Source organism: Salvelinus namaycush, chromosome 24 (genome assembly GCF_016432855.1).
Source record: "Salvelinus namaycush isolate Seneca chromosome 24, SaNama_1.0, whole genome shotgun sequence".
Classification (NCBI taxonomy): domain Eukaryota; kingdom Metazoa; phylum Chordata; class Actinopteri; order Salmoniformes; family Salmonidae; genus Salvelinus; species Salvelinus namaycush.
This window is the reverse complement of record NC_052330.1, coordinates 10,945,271-10,963,671: the sequence shown is the minus strand read 5'-3', so window position 1 is coordinate 10,963,671 and position 18,401 is coordinate 10,945,271. Positions and strand designations below refer to the sequence as shown.

At 42.6% G+C, this 18,401-nt stretch overlaps 1 protein-coding gene across 2 annotated transcripts in view; it reads left to right on the top strand.

Annotated features, from left to right (window-relative positions):
- The first annotated feature begins 2,374 nt into the window (after positions 1-2,374).
- pex7 (peroxisomal biogenesis factor 7) overlaps positions 2,375-18,401 on the top strand; it is a 33,733-nt gene continuing 17,706 nt past the window's right edge. For both annotated transcript variants that reach the window (XM_038963095.1, XM_038963094.1), the window contains exons 1-7: positions 2,375-2,675; positions 2,997-3,054; positions 3,186-3,339; positions 3,567-3,644; positions 3,752-3,863; positions 12,475-12,581; positions 12,986-13,099. In XM_038963095.1, coding sequence (XP_038819023.1) covers positions 2,570-2,675; positions 2,997-3,054; positions 3,186-3,339; positions 3,567-3,644; positions 3,752-3,863; positions 12,475-12,581; positions 12,986-13,099 — 729 coding nt within the window. In that variant the 5' untranslated portion in view covers positions 2,375-2,569. The remainder of the gene's footprint in view (positions 2,676-2,996; positions 3,055-3,185; positions 3,340-3,566; positions 3,645-3,751; positions 3,864-12,474; positions 12,582-12,985; positions 13,100-18,401) is intronic.

Sequence of the window (18,401 nt, the reverse complement as noted above, 5' to 3'; positions counted from 1 at the left end):
TGTCACTGATTAAACATTTTTTTGAATATTTGGCCACTCAGAGTATATTCTTCTTTGTTTCACCACAGATCAATGGAACCAGTGTGTGTGCCACTGCCAATACTATAGTACCATATTAAAAGCTATTTTTTTACAAGTCACAAATTGAAGACCACAAAGTATATGTTCCGTCTTTTGGTGAGGGAAAATATTCATCTTTCCTGTTATTTGTTTTTGAGACAAAACAAAACTCCCTAAGAGAGACACACATAAGTACAATTGCATAACTGGCACCGTATGGTACTGTCTGGTAGCCTACACACAGAGTTGTAAATCAGTCACCAAAATGTCTCTAGCCTTTCCCATCAAAAACTCACCCTATTCTGTAATTATATCTACTACAGGGACCTATAGGCCTTGACGTTTTAAAATATATCAATTTCATGTGTCTATTGTGTCACTTTTAGACTACACCTCTAGTTGATTGCATTGGTTAGCTTATGGCAATGCTTAATGGTATTCAAAGGGGGAAAAAGATAATCTGTAAAGAGTCTGGTTCCGTTTCTCCCTTGGAGAAAGAACTTGTCAACGCGAATACAGGGTATCAACAACCCTGACAAACCGCTGGTTTGGAACAGAAGTATAAAGGCAAAACAACTTTGGTCACTCCTCCCAAGATGGATCTTTATGCTGGCCTAATCCACTCTCTTTATCCTGGGTCTGTTAGAAAGATTTACATTAGTAAATCACTGTCACACCATTCAATTCCTTAAAAGAAAAAGTATCAGCATTTCCAAGTGAATGGGGATTACGACAAACAGCGCCTGCTGCCCACCGACAATCATGGGAACAGCGCTCGGTCATAAATCCGCGGGTTATATGCTTTGCTCCGGACTGGTTCTCACGCCGGGGCGAGCGCTTTGAAGTCCTGTCATAAATCAAAGGCGCACATGAACCACAGAAACGTCAAATGGCTGATGCTGTGGGCTAGCCTGGGCTGGTCTGCACACCTTTTAGTAGGCTTCATCATCATCGTTTAGAATGTATTAAATCTAATGTTTATCGATTCAATATCATTATGGTTATTTTGTGAAATTGTTTTAATCAGTTTAATGTGTCCGACGCTACGCATCATCTCTGGGTTATCAATGTGCCCTTTTTTTTAGACGTAGCCTAATAACAATATTTTTACCAGTTTATGCGCCAAAAATAAAAATCACATTGATAACTCAACGGATTTCATGTTCTTACATAGATTTAAGACTGATTAAATATCTTCAAATGAAGCCGAGGTAAGGAGGACTAAATACCTAACTTTGTACTTCAAACCTGAATTGCCAAACACTCAACAAAATGATCTAAGTCATACAATTGTTATTATCATTTTAAACATTTGTGATCAAGTTGCAACAAGTGACTTTTCTTGAATTATTAAAATAGTTATTGTGATTATTTTCAGTGAGTTTTATCACACCATATAAAGTTACCAAGCAAAAAACAATAACTAGACCAAGACTAAAGAAACCTAACCATTTTAAATTGTACACTACAGGTGAGAAATAAGATGATTTAAATTACATAAAGTAGAAGATGGTTGATACCTTATAAGTGAGTGATTGCAGACACCCACGGCAATGTCGCCACCTTGTGATTAAATTAATTCAACCATTGGATACCCATTATCCAATCCATAGACATGAATTTGGACCATAGAGAACCCAAATAATAAAATATATATATGACTAGGTTCTATACAATTATTAAAGTTGTAGCCTCAGTATGTGGTCAGCCTTTTGCTCATAATGGGCGGATTCGATTATGCTGAACCGTGAGGCACCAGGCAAAGACCCGTTATGTCATAGGGCGAAACACGGTAGAGAGGAGCTCCCACTCAAATCGAACAGTAATCTATGCCGCTCGTTCATTTTGTCAACAAGACAGCATGGTGCATCGTCAGCATGGTGCATCGTCCATAAACATAGGCTACATCTCTTTTCCATAAAATACATGTTTGAATTGTCAAACTCGTTTTCATTGGGAAGGCAGATAAAGCTAAATAGCAATCCATTTTGCATGTGAAAACAGAATCTTACTCATTACTCCACATGCTCTTACGTCACTTTGTTTGTGCCGACTTCGCCATGAGCTTTGAACGGGGCACCTGGCTCACGCTTGGGAGTCAGACCGGTTCCAAAATAAATGCAATCAACTTTCACCCGGGCAAAACACTCTTACACGGGCACCCGGGTGAGGTTAATCGAAGCCCCTTAAAAATAACACAAGGGCTGATTTAGGATCAGTAAATCAGCGCTCAAAGCCATTCGACCAATGAGGAGCTTGCAAGAAACCACTCACCAATCAAAAGACTTGTGATCTTTGTTCTTCCGTGGTGATCTCGCAAACGAGGAAGTGTGGAGACCATACACTAGAAATGTATGTTTATTAACAAGATATGTTTATGTTCCTGATTAATAAAGCTTTGTTACGTTGTAGACTATTCTATTTTGGTCAGGTTAAACATTACAACCAAGTGTTGCTCTGTTTGACGACGCAGTGACATAGTACAACTCACCAAACAACTTGAAAGGTTATGAAGACATTCAAGTTCCCAGCTCGACACGGCTATGCAGTGGAGATATCACCGTTTATTCCAACACGGTTGGCGTGTGCGACATCCCAGTATTATGGAATTGCAGGTGAATAAACGGTGTAGACTATTTAATAAATTAATCTCGTCACGACAAAATCGATTAGCAGGGCTCGGGTAAACGTCACATTGTGATTGACGGGTTGAGAGTTTCGAGACTGCAAGAGTGTATTTATTGTGGGTTACTGTCGGCGATTACAATATGACAGCCATTGTTTTTAGCTAGGTGCCATAGTGTTGTCATGAAACCAAGAACTTGTTGCAAATTAATGCAATGCTTACTTGCATTTATTCTAATGAAGTGTGTGTGTGTGTGTGTGTGTGTGTGTGTGTGTGTGTGTGTGTGTGTGTGTGTGTGTGTGTTTTCAAGGATGTGGGACACTGCTTGTGCTGGAGCAGACCGAGACCGGGATCTCTCTTGTGAAAAGGTAATCAACTTTCCAACATTGAATTTCTCATACTGACACAGTTTGACAACAATGTATCACACATTCAACAGTCACTGAAACAACTACGCTGATGCATCCTCTCCCGGTATTGCTACCTCTGTCTCATGTAGTTTTGACTGGAATGATGGTCTGTTTGACGTGACGTGGAGTGAAAGTAATGAGCATATCCTGTTGACGGGAGGAGGAGATGGGTCTCTGCAGGTCTGGGACACAGCCAACCCCCAGCCCGGGCCACTGCAGGTGCTCAAAGAGCACACACAAGAGGTGGGCTTGTTACCTTGCATGAGCTTATCATCATATTACCAATGTAACTATTATAAGCATACAATTTTAGGGTTCCATCTAACAATACGTCATTGTAATACTGTTGTAAGTACAGTATAATTACTAAATGACAATGTTATCACTGTAGCCTACTGGTCCATGCATTATCATATGTGACACATTTGCTGCTAGTGTAGTTTTAGTTGATGGACTTCCTGTTCTCCCAGGTCTATTCCGTGGACTGGAGTCAGACCCGGGAGGAGAACCTGGTGGTGTCAGGCTCATGGGACCGCACAGCCAAAGTGGTGTGTTTCAAAATGGTGGTGGTAGTATTTGCATCACACACACACACACACACTGATATGAAAAATAGCATGGCTTTGTTTTATGAGTGGAGTTGTTGTTCCAACAGTGGGATCTCAGCCGTGGCGGCCAGTCGCTCTGCACACTTCAGGGTCATGAAGGGGTCATCTACAGCACACTGTGGTCTCCTCACATCCCAGGGTGCTTTGCTTCAGCATCAGGTGAGTACAGTTACACTTCCCTTGGTCACTAATGCTTCGGATATTACATTAGTTAAAGTATAATTTAAATTCTCTAGGTTGATCAAGGTTTGTGACTTTTTCATCAACCTTGACTAACCTGTACCCGCGCACATTGACTCGGTACCGGTACCCCAAGTATATAGCCTCGTTATTTTATTGGTACTTTTTATTACATTTTTATTATAGTTTATTTAGTACATATTTTCTTAACACTATTTATTGAACTTCATTGTTGGTTAAAGGCTTGTAATAAGCATTTCACAGTAAGGTCTGCCTGTTGTATTCGGCGCATGTGACAAATAACAATTGATTTGATTTGTAATAATGTTTTTAAAAATCCAGCAATTGCTTGTAATGCCTTATTATAACCACATGGTGTCACTAAAGCTCTAGTTCTGATTTACTGGTCTGGCGCTCTGCTTCTGAAGCAGTGTACAACTGCTGTTAATCAGTTCAGATGTAGCTTTTCATAGTAAGTATTTTCTTATTGTTAAATTCTGAATTATAGAGTAGAATATAGTAACTTATGCTTCTAAAAGGTTAAGGCCTACATTCATTATTATTGCTGTTTATGTTATGCTAGAGGGCCAATCAAGCACTATCCACAGTATCTGTGCTCCTTAAACATTCAAAGAAAATAGGTTTTGTATGTTACAACCTAACAAATTTACTTTAACAAAAGATCAATGGACTTAACCTGCATTTAGCATGAACGCTTATCTCCATCAACTATCTGGATCATGTGACCTACAGTGCTCTTGTGCTGCTCGTGAACATGACATTGTTTCTATTAGAAAACAGATACATGTTCCTCTGTTCACAGACTGCTGCCACACTGTGATCTTATCTAAACATGAGCCGTTTGGCCTACAGCGTCCTCCCTCTCACAGTCAGTTTCCAGTCGCAGCACTCTAGGGCCGGGTGCTAACAGGGTTTGTCACCACCGATAAGTCTTGGGCACTGATGGGTATCAGAGCCTCTCTGTGGAGACCATATCAGAATTAACCAGGCTCTGTTTGCTCTGCCATAACTTTCTTTTATAAGTGGCTGTCTTGTCATAGCCTACAGTCTGTGTTCCAGTGTTCAGCCAGGGAAAGTTCAGTAGTCACAAGAGAAGATGTGAATCCATTGTACTATCCCAGCGCGCAAGAAATTGTCATGGGATGTCATAAGGACATTGTTTTTGGGTGTAAGGAACATCTACATTTTTTAAGTGTTCAAGTATTGCCCAAAATATGCTCACTGGGTTAAGTGGGTTCATGTATCAATAGTAACATTTTTCTGTGTGCGAAATTTAACACACAAAAGTTTATCGGTTTATTAATCTACTCTACTCTTTATGAATCTACTCTCTTTTTACAGATGTATCAGAAAAATGTAGTTTTATAAGGGAATGCTGTAGGCCTATTACTAGTCAGATACGTGTCAAAGATCATGAATAACAATGATTTGATAGAGGGGATAGTTACCTTTGTAAGAGTTGGGGGAATTATACTGAACAAAAATATAAATGCAACATGTAAAATGTTGGTCCCATGTTTCATGAGTTGAAATAAAAGATCCCAGAAATGTTCCATACACACAAAAAGCTTTTCATACGCACATCCCTGTTAGTGAGCATTTCTCCTTTGCCAAGATAACCTGACAGGTATGGCATATCAAGAAGCGGATTAAACAGCATGATCATTACACAGGTGCACCTTGTGCTGGGGACAGAAGGCCACTCTAAAATGTGCACTTTTGTCGCACAACACAATGCAACAGATGTCTCATGTTTTGAGGGAGCATGCAATTGGCATGCTGACTGCAGGAATGTCCACCAGAGCTGTTGCCAGACAATTGAATGTTAGTTTCTCTACCGTAAGTCACCTCCAACGTCATTTTAGTGGATTTGGCAGTACTTTCCAACCGGCCTCACAACCGCAGACCATGTGTAACCATGCCAGCCAAGGACCTCCACATCCATCTTCTTCACCTGCGGGATTGTCTGAGACCAACCACCTGGACAGCTGATGAAACTCTGGGTTTGCACAACCAAATAATTTCTGCACAAACTGTCAGAAACTGTCTCAGGGAAGCTCTTCTGCGTGCTCGTTGTCCTCACCAAGGATCTTGACCTTTCTGCAGTTCGGCATCATAACCGACTTCAGTGGGCAAATGCACACCTTCGATGGCCACTGGCACGCTGGAGAAGTGTGCTCTTCACCGATGAATCTCGGTTTCAACTGTACCAGACAGATGGCAGACAGTGTGTATGGTGTCATGTGGGCGAGGGGTTTGCTGATGTCAATGTTGTGAACAGACTGCCCCATAGTGTTGGTAGGGTTATGGTATGGGCAGGCATAAGCAACGGACAATGAACACAATTGCATTTTATCGATGGAAATTTGAATGCACAGAGATACCGTGACGAGATCCTGAAGCCAATTGTTGTGCCATTTATCCACCGCATCACCTCATGTTTCACTATGATAAGGCACAGCCCCGTGTCATAGCGATTTGTACACAATTCCTGGAAGCTGAAAATGTCCCAGTTCTTCCATGGCCTGCATACTCACCAGACATGTCACCCACTGAGCATGTTTGGGATGCTCTGGATCATCGTGTACGACAGCATGTTCCAGTTCCTGCCGATGTCCAGCAACTTGGCACAGCCATTGAAGAGGATTGGGACAACATTCCACAGGCCACAATCAACTCTATGCGAAGCACATGTGTCGTGCTGCATGAGGCAAATGGTGATCATACCAGATACTGACTGGTTTTCTGATCCACACCCCTACCTTTTTTTAAGGTATCTGTGACCAACAGATACATGTCTGTATTCCCAATCATGTGAAATCCATAGATTAGGGCTTAATGAATTCATATCAATTGATTGATTTCCTTATACGAACTGCAACTCAGTAAACATGTTGAAATTGTTGCATGTTGCGTTTATATTTTTGTTCAGTGTATGTGAAGATTGACTGAAATCACATAATCGTATCTGTTCTGGTGATCGCCGCTGATTTGATATCAAAATATGATACATCTGGTCAAATGTACCAGATTTTTACCCCATGATGATGTTGCGTATTTCATCCTTAATATACGCTGCACATGATCCCCCAATGATCTGCCATGAAGGGGGCACAGTAGAACAATATAATAATTGTGAAGACAATGGTTTTAGTGTGTGAGACATTTTTTACCAAAGCTTCAGGGGCTAGCCCCCTCACCCCACTACACACACACACACACACACACACACACACACACACACACACACACACACACACACAGACCCTGGTAGGCTATCTTATCCTTCGCTCTCTGCATCTCGCTCAGTAAGGCAGCCTACCCCGAGAGCCATTAGCTATGATCACACAGCAAAGTGTTGATGGAAGGTCCCCTTTTTCCTTTTAAAACCTTGACACTGAAGGTGTTACCAAGCAGGTAATGAGAAGTTGGTGAAAATCAATAGGAGGGCTGTGAGGCATGTACACAGATCCCACAGCACAGCTGTATTGGTCCATGGGAGCGAGAGGAGATGGAAGAGAGAGGTTTGCAGGATGCTGCCTCAGCAGGGGTACATGGTAATAGATGCGGCGTGAGTGAGATCTGGTGGTAACCCCACACCCGCAGAGGCCAGAACCTGCAGTTAGACACTTGATCTAGAACTGCGTATTGTCAAAGCTGCCTTACAGCTTTCCAAAATCACAGTAAATCCACACTCGGTTACGCAAACTCTGGATTGGCTAGGTTTTTTAGGGATATATCAGTGCCATATAAATGGATGATTGCGTTTTCTATATTATATAAGCTGTGTTCCTTAAAAGCAGCCACACGTGGGTAAGTGATGTGCAGTTCACGAACAATTAGTTATTTTTGAATGACTCTTTTTACTCACTCGATAGTCATGACTAGTTTTTCTGAGTGACTCGTTATTTTTTTGGTTGTTTGTTTCACCTGCTGGCCGTAATGAATTCTACAGCAGGATTAATACAGTACGCGCTCTTCCGGTGACTATGGACATGTGTTCTGACCAACAACTGTCTGTCATGTGCTCACAGGCAAAATAGATCAGGCAGCAGGCAGCATATAAAGGAAAAAAATACATGTTTACAACTGATAATTGATCGAATGGTGCAAGATTGAATGCAATTATTATTGAATGTTATTATAAATACAGCTTTGTAGAACCAAAAACGTACACAGCCTCTGCTCAACATCCCCGGGGGGGGGGGGGGGGGGGGGGGCACGCAATGCTGGCACTTGCTGATTAGTGCTTATCGGGAACTCCCATATTCTCTCTCTCGCTCCTCCAAGATGGGCCACGGCGACAAGCCCTGCCTGCTTGCAGCATCTTGGCAGGGATGAAGGAGAGCTTTACAGGCAAGTGGCTTTGTGAGGCTGCAATCTCCACCATGGATCCATTTCACTGTCATTAAAAATGTGAGTCGAGCCCTGAGCGAACCAAAAAAAGCAAAGTTGCTATCAAACACCAGCATCTAGGTCATCCCAACCACTGAATATTGACTTAACTAATCGCTCAGAAACTCTTGAACAATTTTCATTCATCTCCTCCCCTTCGCCGTGATTCGCTTTCATAATTGGCAAAGGTTTTTGTCCCGCTCCATTCTGAAAAGCCATCAAGGAATTCATTTCTGCAGTGGTTTCAGTCAATAGGAGTGACAGTAGGAGTTAGTCTGTGAGTTGCTGCCTCTCTTCGTTAATGGGAACGTGTAAAGTGGACAGATTCATTTAGAATTCAAGGCACACTTGGCTACTACAGCATGGCTACCACAGTATACCACAGCGATATGGCATCCCATCTGGTTTGCGCTTAGTGGGGCTGTCATTTGTTTTTCAACAAGACAATGACCCAACACACCCCCAGGCTGTGTAAGGGCTATTTGACCAATAAGGAGACTGATGGAGTGCTGCGTCAGAACCTGGCCTCCACAATCACCCAACCTCAACCCAATTGAGATGGTTTGGGATGAGTTGGACCAGACAGAGTGAACGAAAAGCAGCCAACAAGTGCTCAGCATATGTGGGAACACCTTCAAGACTGTTGGAAAAGCATTCCAGGTGAAGCTGGTTGAGAGAATGCCAAGAGTATGCAAAGCTGTCATGAAGGCAAAGGGTGGCTACTTTGAAGCCACACTTTTAACACTTTTTTGGTTACTACATGATTCCATATGTGTTATTTCATAGTTTTGATGTCTTCACTATTATTCTACAATTCTTTATTTACAATATAAAGAAAAACCCTTGAATGAGTAGGTGTGTCCAAACTTTTGACTGTGTGTGTGTGTGTGTGTGTGTGTGTGTGTGTGTACAGTGCATTCGGAAAGCATTCAGACCCCTTTCCCTTTTCCACATTTTGTTACATTACAGCCTTATTCTAAAATCTATTAAATAATTTGTTTACAGAAATATCTTATTCACATAAGTATTCAGACCCTTTGCTATGATTGTAGTCCACCTGTGGTCAATTCAATTGATTGGACATGATTTGGGAAGGCACACACCTGTCTATTTAAGGTCCCACAGTTGACAGTGCATGTCAAAGCAAAAATTAAGCCATTAAGCCAGAGACCTGAATATAGCTGTGCAGCGACACTCCCCATCCAACCTGAAAGAGCTTGAGAGGATCTGCAGAGAAGAATGGGAGAAACTCCCCACATCCATGTGTGCCAAGCTTGTAGCGTCATACCCAAGAAGACTCGAGGCTGTAATCTCTGCTAAAAGGTGCTTCAACAAAGTACTGAGTAAAGGGTCTGAATACTTATGTAAATGTGATATTTCAGTTTTTTATGTTCAATACATTTGTAACAAAATGTGGGGAAAGTCGAGGGGTCTGAACACTTTCCAAATGCACTGTATATAAGATACCACAGTTGAAAGTGCATATCAGAGCAAAAACCAAGCCGTGAGGTCGAAGGAATTATCCGTAGAGCTCCGAGACAGGATTGTGTCGGCACAGATCTGGGGAAGGGTACCAAAAAATGTGTGCAGCATTGAAGGTCCCCAAAAACACAGTGGCCTCCATGGATTTCACATGACTGGGCAGGGGCGCAGCTATGGTTGGGCCTGGAAGGGCGTAGCCCACCCACTTCAGGGCCACCCACAGGGGAGCAAGGCCCAGCCTATCAGAATGGCTTATGCTAGTGAAATTAACATTAAATTCTCTGGCAAACGCTCTGGTGGACGTTCCTGCAGTCAGCATGCAAATTGCACGCTCCCTCAAAACTTGAGACATCTGAGGCATTGTGTTGTGTGACAAAACTGCACATTTTAGAGTGGCATTTTATTGTCCCCAACACAAGGTGCACCTGTGTAATGATCATGCTGTTTGATCAGTTCTTGATATGCCACACCTGTCAGGTGGATGGATTATCTTGGCAAAGGACAAATGCTCACTAACAGGGGTGTAAACAAATTTGTGTGCAAAATTTGAGAGAAATAAGCTTTTTGTGCATATGGAACATTTCTGTGATCTTTTATTTCAGCTCATGAAACATGGGACCAACACTTTACATGTTGCGTTCATATTTTTGTTCAGTTTGGTATATCTGTAGAATACGTAGGATGGAATGGTATATGTACAGCAATAGTTAAATAGGATAGGCCTTGACTAGAATACAGTATATACATATGAAGTGGGTAAAACAGTTTGTAAACATTAAAGTGACCAGTGTTCCATGACATTGAGAGCTACAGAATGTGGTTTAGAATAATGCTGTGATGCAGTGCAGACTAGGACAGAGGGAATAAAGCTCAGTATGCATGTATTTCACCAAAATTTAGATTTGGATGACTTTTTCCGAATTTAGATGGACTTCACAGAATTAGATGGACTTCACAGAATTAGATGGACTTCACAGAAGAGATGCCAAAGAAGTTAAGGCAATGCCTTGTGACCGGCTCCACACTGCTTTACAATGCAATGAGTTGCTCTTCCAAGTGGATGACCACAGATCAATGAGGTTAATTAGTGGAAGTGTTTTGCTGCAAACAGACCAACTCTTTTTTCCAGAATGACTGGACATATTTCAAACCACATTTACCCGACCTTATGTTGACTTGCAAGCTTGAGCTGGGCGATATGGACAAAAATCCATATAGCGATAAATCGCCTGAATTGATGACATAATGATAAATAGAACAATATATTTATAACATTAATATGCTCCACAGTTTTTATTTTATTATCCTTTAAACTAGCACTACTAGCTTGATGGTTGTATCCATCAAGTGATCCAGGCTGCATCACATCCAGCCGTGGTTGGGAGTCCCATAGGGCACAATTGGCCCAGCGTCGTCTGGGTTTGGCCGGGGTAGGCAGTCATTGGAAATAAGAATGTGTTCTTAACTGACTTGCCTAGTTTAAATAAAGGTTCAATTAAAAAAATACATTGTCACATTAACAATCACCCATATTAGCAAACGTATTTCATTTCAAACTTGACATTTCTCTAGTACGGGCTATTTATCGTAATGAACAATATCAGCAAAATGCCTGCTATATGTGATCGGTATGGTTGGTGTCGATAATTGAGGGTTTACTGTCCCAGCTCTGCTGCAAGACATGTGTTCCATGGAAATGGCATGGGGCTGTGAAAGTGTTTTGCTTTGAATAGACCACCTATTCATTATAGAATATCTAGAGGGTTTCTTTCAAACCACATTAATCCAATGCTGATACAGTATGGAAACATATTTCCAATGGAAATGGCAGAGTTGAAAAATACGTCTTAATTTCAAATATCACAAATTAATACACAGTAATAACATGTATTGAACACTTTATACCTGTATGTACAGGTATAAAGTGTTTAATCATATTTAAGCCTCTAGATTCATATTTAAGCTGTAGATTTAGGACTAGATGGGAAATGCAATTTTTTTTCAAATGTAAACCTTGATTTTGCTGTATTGTAGTATGCTGTAGTGTAGTATTATGCTGTAGTATTGTATAGGGTGAAATGGTGTGAAGTTGGCATTAGGCTGTGGAGCTGACGCAGCAGGTTTCCATTAATACTTGTAATAGACACTGAACACCCGGCCGAGGTCATTCACTGCAGACTGCAGAGGGAGTGGCCTAAAAACCCATTGTTACAATCTCACCAGGAAGCCCCTTCCAGCTTGGGTCTGAGTGTGTGTGTGTGTGTGTTAAAGAAAGAGGAGAGGGAGGATGGATGGAGGGGGATGGAGGGAGGGAGGGAGGGAGGGAGGGAAGGTGGGTAGTGAGAGCATCTTGTCCAGACCCTCTTAAAATGCTTCCATCTGGCTGTCGTTGTGCCGATGAGTGTCGCAGTCCCTTGGCAGGCAGGGCCACATTCCCATGTCCCTGGTCCTGTATCTGATCCAGGATGAGCCAGGGGGAATGGGGGCTGCTGCCTGCCTGCCTTCCTTCCACTCTGGAGGGAGAGCTGGCCCTTGAAATGAGCGTCATGGTCCAAAACCCTGTGGTAGATTGTGGGAGGGAGGCTGAGTGTGGGTACAGTTGACTGTGGAAGTGTGAGTCATGACTAGAACAGCATGGCTGCCTGTGTCTGTGACCCTTCAACCCTGAATCTAGTCTTGTCTTTGTCACCAGGGGACGGGACGCTGAGAGTGTGGGATGTGAAGACAGGGAGGTGCAGGCTGGCCATCCCAGCCCACAAGGCAGAGATCCTCAGCTGTGACTGGTGCAAATACGATCAGGTACCGAGGTACTTTACTGCAGTACAGCCCCCCACTGTTAAAACCTCAACCCAAAACATTTAATTTGACGCTTGGAAGCAGGAGTTTATGAAGTGGACCTAAAGACATTTAGGTTTAAAATGCCAACGCTTCAACCATGAATTAAACCCATCCTGGGATTGAGAACAGAGATACTGTACAATCACCTCTGCCATATACTAGCCTCACTGCCATTGTTATTAATGATATTGCATATTTATATGTGAGAAGACCACTAATAGGTTGTAAAAGGTCTTCAGCATTTCTTGCCATAAAGATTAATATGAATTTCCCCTAATTATAATTACAGTTAATACATGCCTGTGTTAGTACAGTATGTACGTTTGGGATACTTGTTTAACCCAATCTGTCTGGGCTGTCCTCAGAATGTAATAATAACCGGAGCAGTGGACTGTAGCCTGTGTGTGTGGGACTTACGGAATGTCCGGCAGCCTCTGTCACGCCTACTAGGCCATTCCTACGCCATACGAAGAGTAAAGGTAATGTAGCATTCCTTCTCACCCATACACCATACTAGGGCTGGGCGGTAAACCGTATTTGACTATATACCGTTGTTGATGCACGGACCGGTTTGGATTTTTACTTGACCTTACATAACGGTATTTCAATATTGGTTTGTTAGTTTCAAGTTTTAATGTCACATGCACAAGTACAGTGAAATGCCTTTCTTGCAAACTCAATACCCAACAATGGGATAATCAATAACAATGTATTACTAGAAAAAAAACACATAAGAAATAAGAATAGGAAATACACAAAGTTAGTAAGTAAGCAAGCATACTATATACAGGAAATGTTGAAAAAGTCAGATCCAATACCATATTTACATGTGCAGGAATACTGGAGTGATGGAGGTAGATACAGTGGGGAGAACAAGTATTTGAAACACTGCCGATTTTGCAGGTTTTCCTACTTACAAAGCATGTAGAGGTCTGTAATTTTTATCATAGGTACACTTCAACTGTGATAGACGGAATCTAAAACAAAAATCCAGAAAATCACATTGTATGATTTTTAAGTAATTAATTTGCATTTTATTGCATGACATAAGTATTTGATACATCAGAAAAGCAGAACTTAATATTTGGTACAGAAACCTTTGTTTGCAATTATAGAGATCATACATTTCCTGTAGTTCTTGACCAGGTTTGCACACACTGCAGCAGGGATTTTGGCCCACTCCTCCATACAGACCTTCTCCAGATCCTTCAGGTTTCGGGGCTGTCGCTGTGCAATACGGACTTTCAGCTCCCTCCAAAGATTTTCTGTTGGGTTCAGGTCTGGAGACTGGCTAGGCCACTCCAGGACCTTGAGATGCTTCTTACGGAGCCACTCCTTAGTTGCCCTGGCTGTGTGTTTCGGGTCGTTGTCATGCTGGAAGACCTAGCCACGACCCATCTTCAATGCTCTTACTGAGGGAAGGAGGTTGTTGGCCAAGATCTCGCGATACATGGCCCCATCCATCCTCCCCTCAATACGGTGCAGTCGTCCTGTCCCCTTTGCAGAAAAGCATCCCCAAAGATGGTGTTCTTGGGGTTGTACTCATCTTTCTTCTTCCTCCAAACACGGCGAGTGGAGTTTAGACCAAAAAGCTCTATTTTTGTCTCATCAGACCACATGACCTTCTCCCATTCCTCCTCTGGATCATCCAGATGGTCATTGGCAAACTTCAGACGGGCCTGGACATACGCTGGCTTGAGCAGGGGGACCTTGCGTGCGCTGCAGGATTTTAATCCATGACGGCGTAGTGTGTTACTAATGGTTTTCTTTGAGACTGTGGTCCCAGCTCTCTTCAGGTCATTGACCAGGTCCTGTCGTGTAGTTCTGGGCTGATCCCTCACCTTCCTCATGATCATTGATGCCCCACGAGGTGAGATCTTGCATGGAGCCCCAGACCGAGGGTGATTGACCGTCATCTTGAACTTCTTCCATTTTCTAATAATTGCACCAACAGTTGTTGCCTTCTCACCAAGCTGCTTGCCTATTGTCCTGTAGCCCATCCCAGCCTTGTGCAGGTCTACAATTTTATCCTTGATGTCCTTACACAGCTCTCTGGTCTTGGCCATTGTGGAGAGGTTGGAGTCTGTTTGATTGAGTGTGTGGACAGGTGTCTTTTATACAGGTAATGAGTTCAAACAGGTGCAGTTAATACAAGTAATGAGTGGAGAACAGGAGGGCTTCTTAAAGAAAAACTAACAGGTCTGTGAGAGCCGGAATTCTTACTGGTTGGTAGGTGATCAAATACTTATGTCATGCAATAAAATGCAAATTATTTACTTAAAAATCATACAATGTGATTTTCTGGATTTTTGTTTTAGATTCCGTCTCTCACAGTTGAAGTGTACCTACGAAAAAAATTACAGACTTCTACATACTTTGTAAGAAGGAAAACCTGCAAAATCGGCAGTGTATCAAATACTTGTTCTCCCCACTGTATGAATAGGGGTAAGGTGACTAGGCAACAAGATATAAGATAAAACAGAGTAGCAGCAGCATGTACGTGAGTGGGTGTGTAGAGTCAGTATACATGTACAGTTGAAGTCAGAAGTTTACATACACCTTAGCCAAATACATTTAAACTCAGTTTTTCACAATTCCTGACATTTAATCATAGTAGAAATGTCCTGTCTTAGGTCAGTTAGGATGACCACTTTATTTTAAGAATGTGAAATGTCAGAATAATAGTAGAGAGAATGATTTATTTCAGCTTTTATTTCTTTCATCACATTCCCAGTGGGTCAGAAGTTTACATACACTCAATTAGTATTTGGTAGCATTGCCTTTAAATTGTTTAACTTGGGTCAAACGTTTCGGGTAGCCTTCCACAAGCTTCCCACAATGAGTTGGGTGAATTTTGGCCCATTCCTCCTGACTGAGCTGGTGTAACTCAGTCAGGTTTGTAGGTCTCCTTGCTCACACACGCTTTTTCAGTTCTGCCCACAAATTTTCTATAGGATTGAGGTCAGGGCTTTGTGATGGCCACTCCAACACCTTGACTTTGTTGTCCTTAAGCCATTTTGCCACAACGTTGGAAGTATGCTTGGGGTCATTGTTCATTTGGAAGACCGATTTGCAACCAAGCTTTAACATCCTGACTGATGACTTGAGATCTTGCTTCAATATATCCACATACTTTTCCTCCCTCATGATGCCATCTATTTTGTGAAGTGCACCAGTCCCTCCTGCAGCAAAGCACCCCCACAACATGATGCTGCCACCCCCGTGCTTCACGGTTGGAATGGTGTTCTTCAGCTTGCAAGAATCTCCCTTCTTCCTCTTATTAACATAACGATGGTCTTTATGGCCAAACAGTTCTATTTTTGTTTCATCAGACCAGAGGACATTTCTCCAAAAAGTACGATCTTTGTCCCCATGTGCAGTTGCAAACCGTGGTCTGGCTTTTTTATGGCGGTTTTGGAGCAGTGACTTCTTCCTCGCTCAGCGGCCTTTCAGATTATGTCGATATAGGACTTGTTTTACTGTGGATATAGATACTTTTGCACCCGTTTCCTCCAGCATCTTCACAAGGTCCTGTGCCGTTGTTCTGGGATTGATTTGCACTATTCACACCAAAGTACGTTCATCTCTAGGAGACAGAACGCGTCTCCTTCCTGAGCGGTATGACAGCTGCGTGGTCCCATGGAGTTTATACTTGCTTACTATTGTTTGTAGAGATGAACGTGGTGCCTTCAGGCATTTTTGAAAATGCTCCCAAGGATGAACCAGACTTGTGGAGGTCTACAATTGTTTTCGGATGTCTTGGCTGATTTCTTTTGATTTTCCCACGATGTCAAGCAAAGAGGCACTGAGTTTGAAGGTAGGCCTTGAAATACATCCACAGGTACACCTCCAATTGACTCAAATGATGTCAATTAGCCTATCAGAAGCTTCTAAAGCCATGACATCATTTTCTTTAATTTTCCAAGCTGTTTAAAGGCACAGTCAACTTAGTGTATGTAAACTTCTGACCCACTGGAATTGTGATACAGTGAAGTATAAGTGAAATAATCTGTCTGTAAACAATTGTTAGAAAAATGTATTGTCATGCACAAAGTAGATGTCCTAACCGACTTGCCAAAACTATAGTTTGCTAACAAGAAATTTGTGCAGTGGTTGAAAAACGAGTTTTAATGACTCCAACCTAAGTGTATGTAAACTTCTGACTTCAACTGTATGTGCATATTATGTGTGAGTGAGTAAATGAGTGAGTGTGTGTGTTGGAGTTACTGTGTGGTTGTGTAGGGCCATGTGAGTGTGCATAGAGACAGTGCAAACATTGAAATCAGTTGTATTGCTTTGGGATAGAAGCTGTTCAAGAGTTGCCGTGCGGCAGCAGAGAAAATAGTCTAAGGCTTTGACGATTTTCCGGGCCTTCTTTTCACACCGCCTGATATAGAGGTCCTGGATGGCAGGGAGCCCGGCCCCAGTGATTCACTGGGCTGTCCGCACAACCCTCTGTAGCGCCATGCGATCGTAGGCGGTGCTATTGCCATACCAAGCAGTGATGCAACCAGTCAATATGCTCTCAATGGTACAGCTGTAGAACCTTTTCAGGATTTGAGGGCCCATGCCAAACTTTTTCAACCTCCTGAGGGGGAAGAGGAACTGTCGCGCCTTCTTCACAAATCTCTGTGTATGTTTGGACAAATTTGTGCATCATTTTTTACCCCATTTTCCTCCCCAATTTCGTGATATCCAATTGGTAGTTACAGTCTTGTCCCATCGCTGCAACTCCCGTACGGACTTGGGAGAGGCGAAGGTCGAGAGCCGTGCATCCTCCGAAATACATCCCTGCCAAGCCACACTGCTTCTTGGCACACTGCTCGCTTAATCCGGAAGCCAGCCGCACCAATTTGACGGAGGAACCACCGTACAACTGGCGACACGAGTCACCGGCCCGCCACAAGGAGTCGCTAGAGCGCGATGGGACAATGGACATCCCGGCCGGCCAAACACTCCGCTAACCCGGACAACGCTGGGCCAATTGTGTGCCGCCTCATGGGTCTCCCGGGCGTGGCCGGCTGCAACACAGCCCGGGATGGACACAACTCGGGAGGCACTTGTTTGGACCATTTTAAGTCTTTAGTGATTTGGACACCGAGGAACTTGTTGCTGTTAAATGTATGAATGTAATAACTGAGTGATGAAACTCATAAAAAATTATGGCAATCGTCTGTTCTTACCGCCAGTAAGAGACCGCTAACAGACTGCTAGCCAAATGTGCGCACAATGCACTTTTTTTGCCATGAATCTTGCTTGTGATGCAGTGCTGGTGCTGGTGCCAAAAGCACGGTAGAAATTGGCACAATGCTCCTGGTGGTGAAGTAAGAAACTGCCATTGAATCCATTGAAAATACTTGGTCATAGATAGGTTGTTTGTTTAGCAACAAAACCGACGCGTGCGCAACTATGGGGCAAAACAGACAGGTTTGGCTTAGATTGTTGACAACATGTAAACTTTATTTTGTTTCCAAATGTTTATTGAAAACAAATACATTTGCACAATTAGCACTTGTTGTCTCTCAAATACGTTGTTCCAGTTGTTGATTAGCTAGCTAGAAAAGTTAAAACACCTCAAAACAAGACATGGTATCAATAACAAGATAAAACTAGCTGAAACGAGCCACCTACAATTTCCCACATGGCAGCTTCTTGTCATTGTTGCTAGCTTACGATTCAGAATCGTAACAAAGCATGGCTTCCGCCCCCATCGACGCATGCGCATCATTTTCGTGACATTGTCAGACAACTCGTCTATAGAGGACCATAACTTTTTCGCAA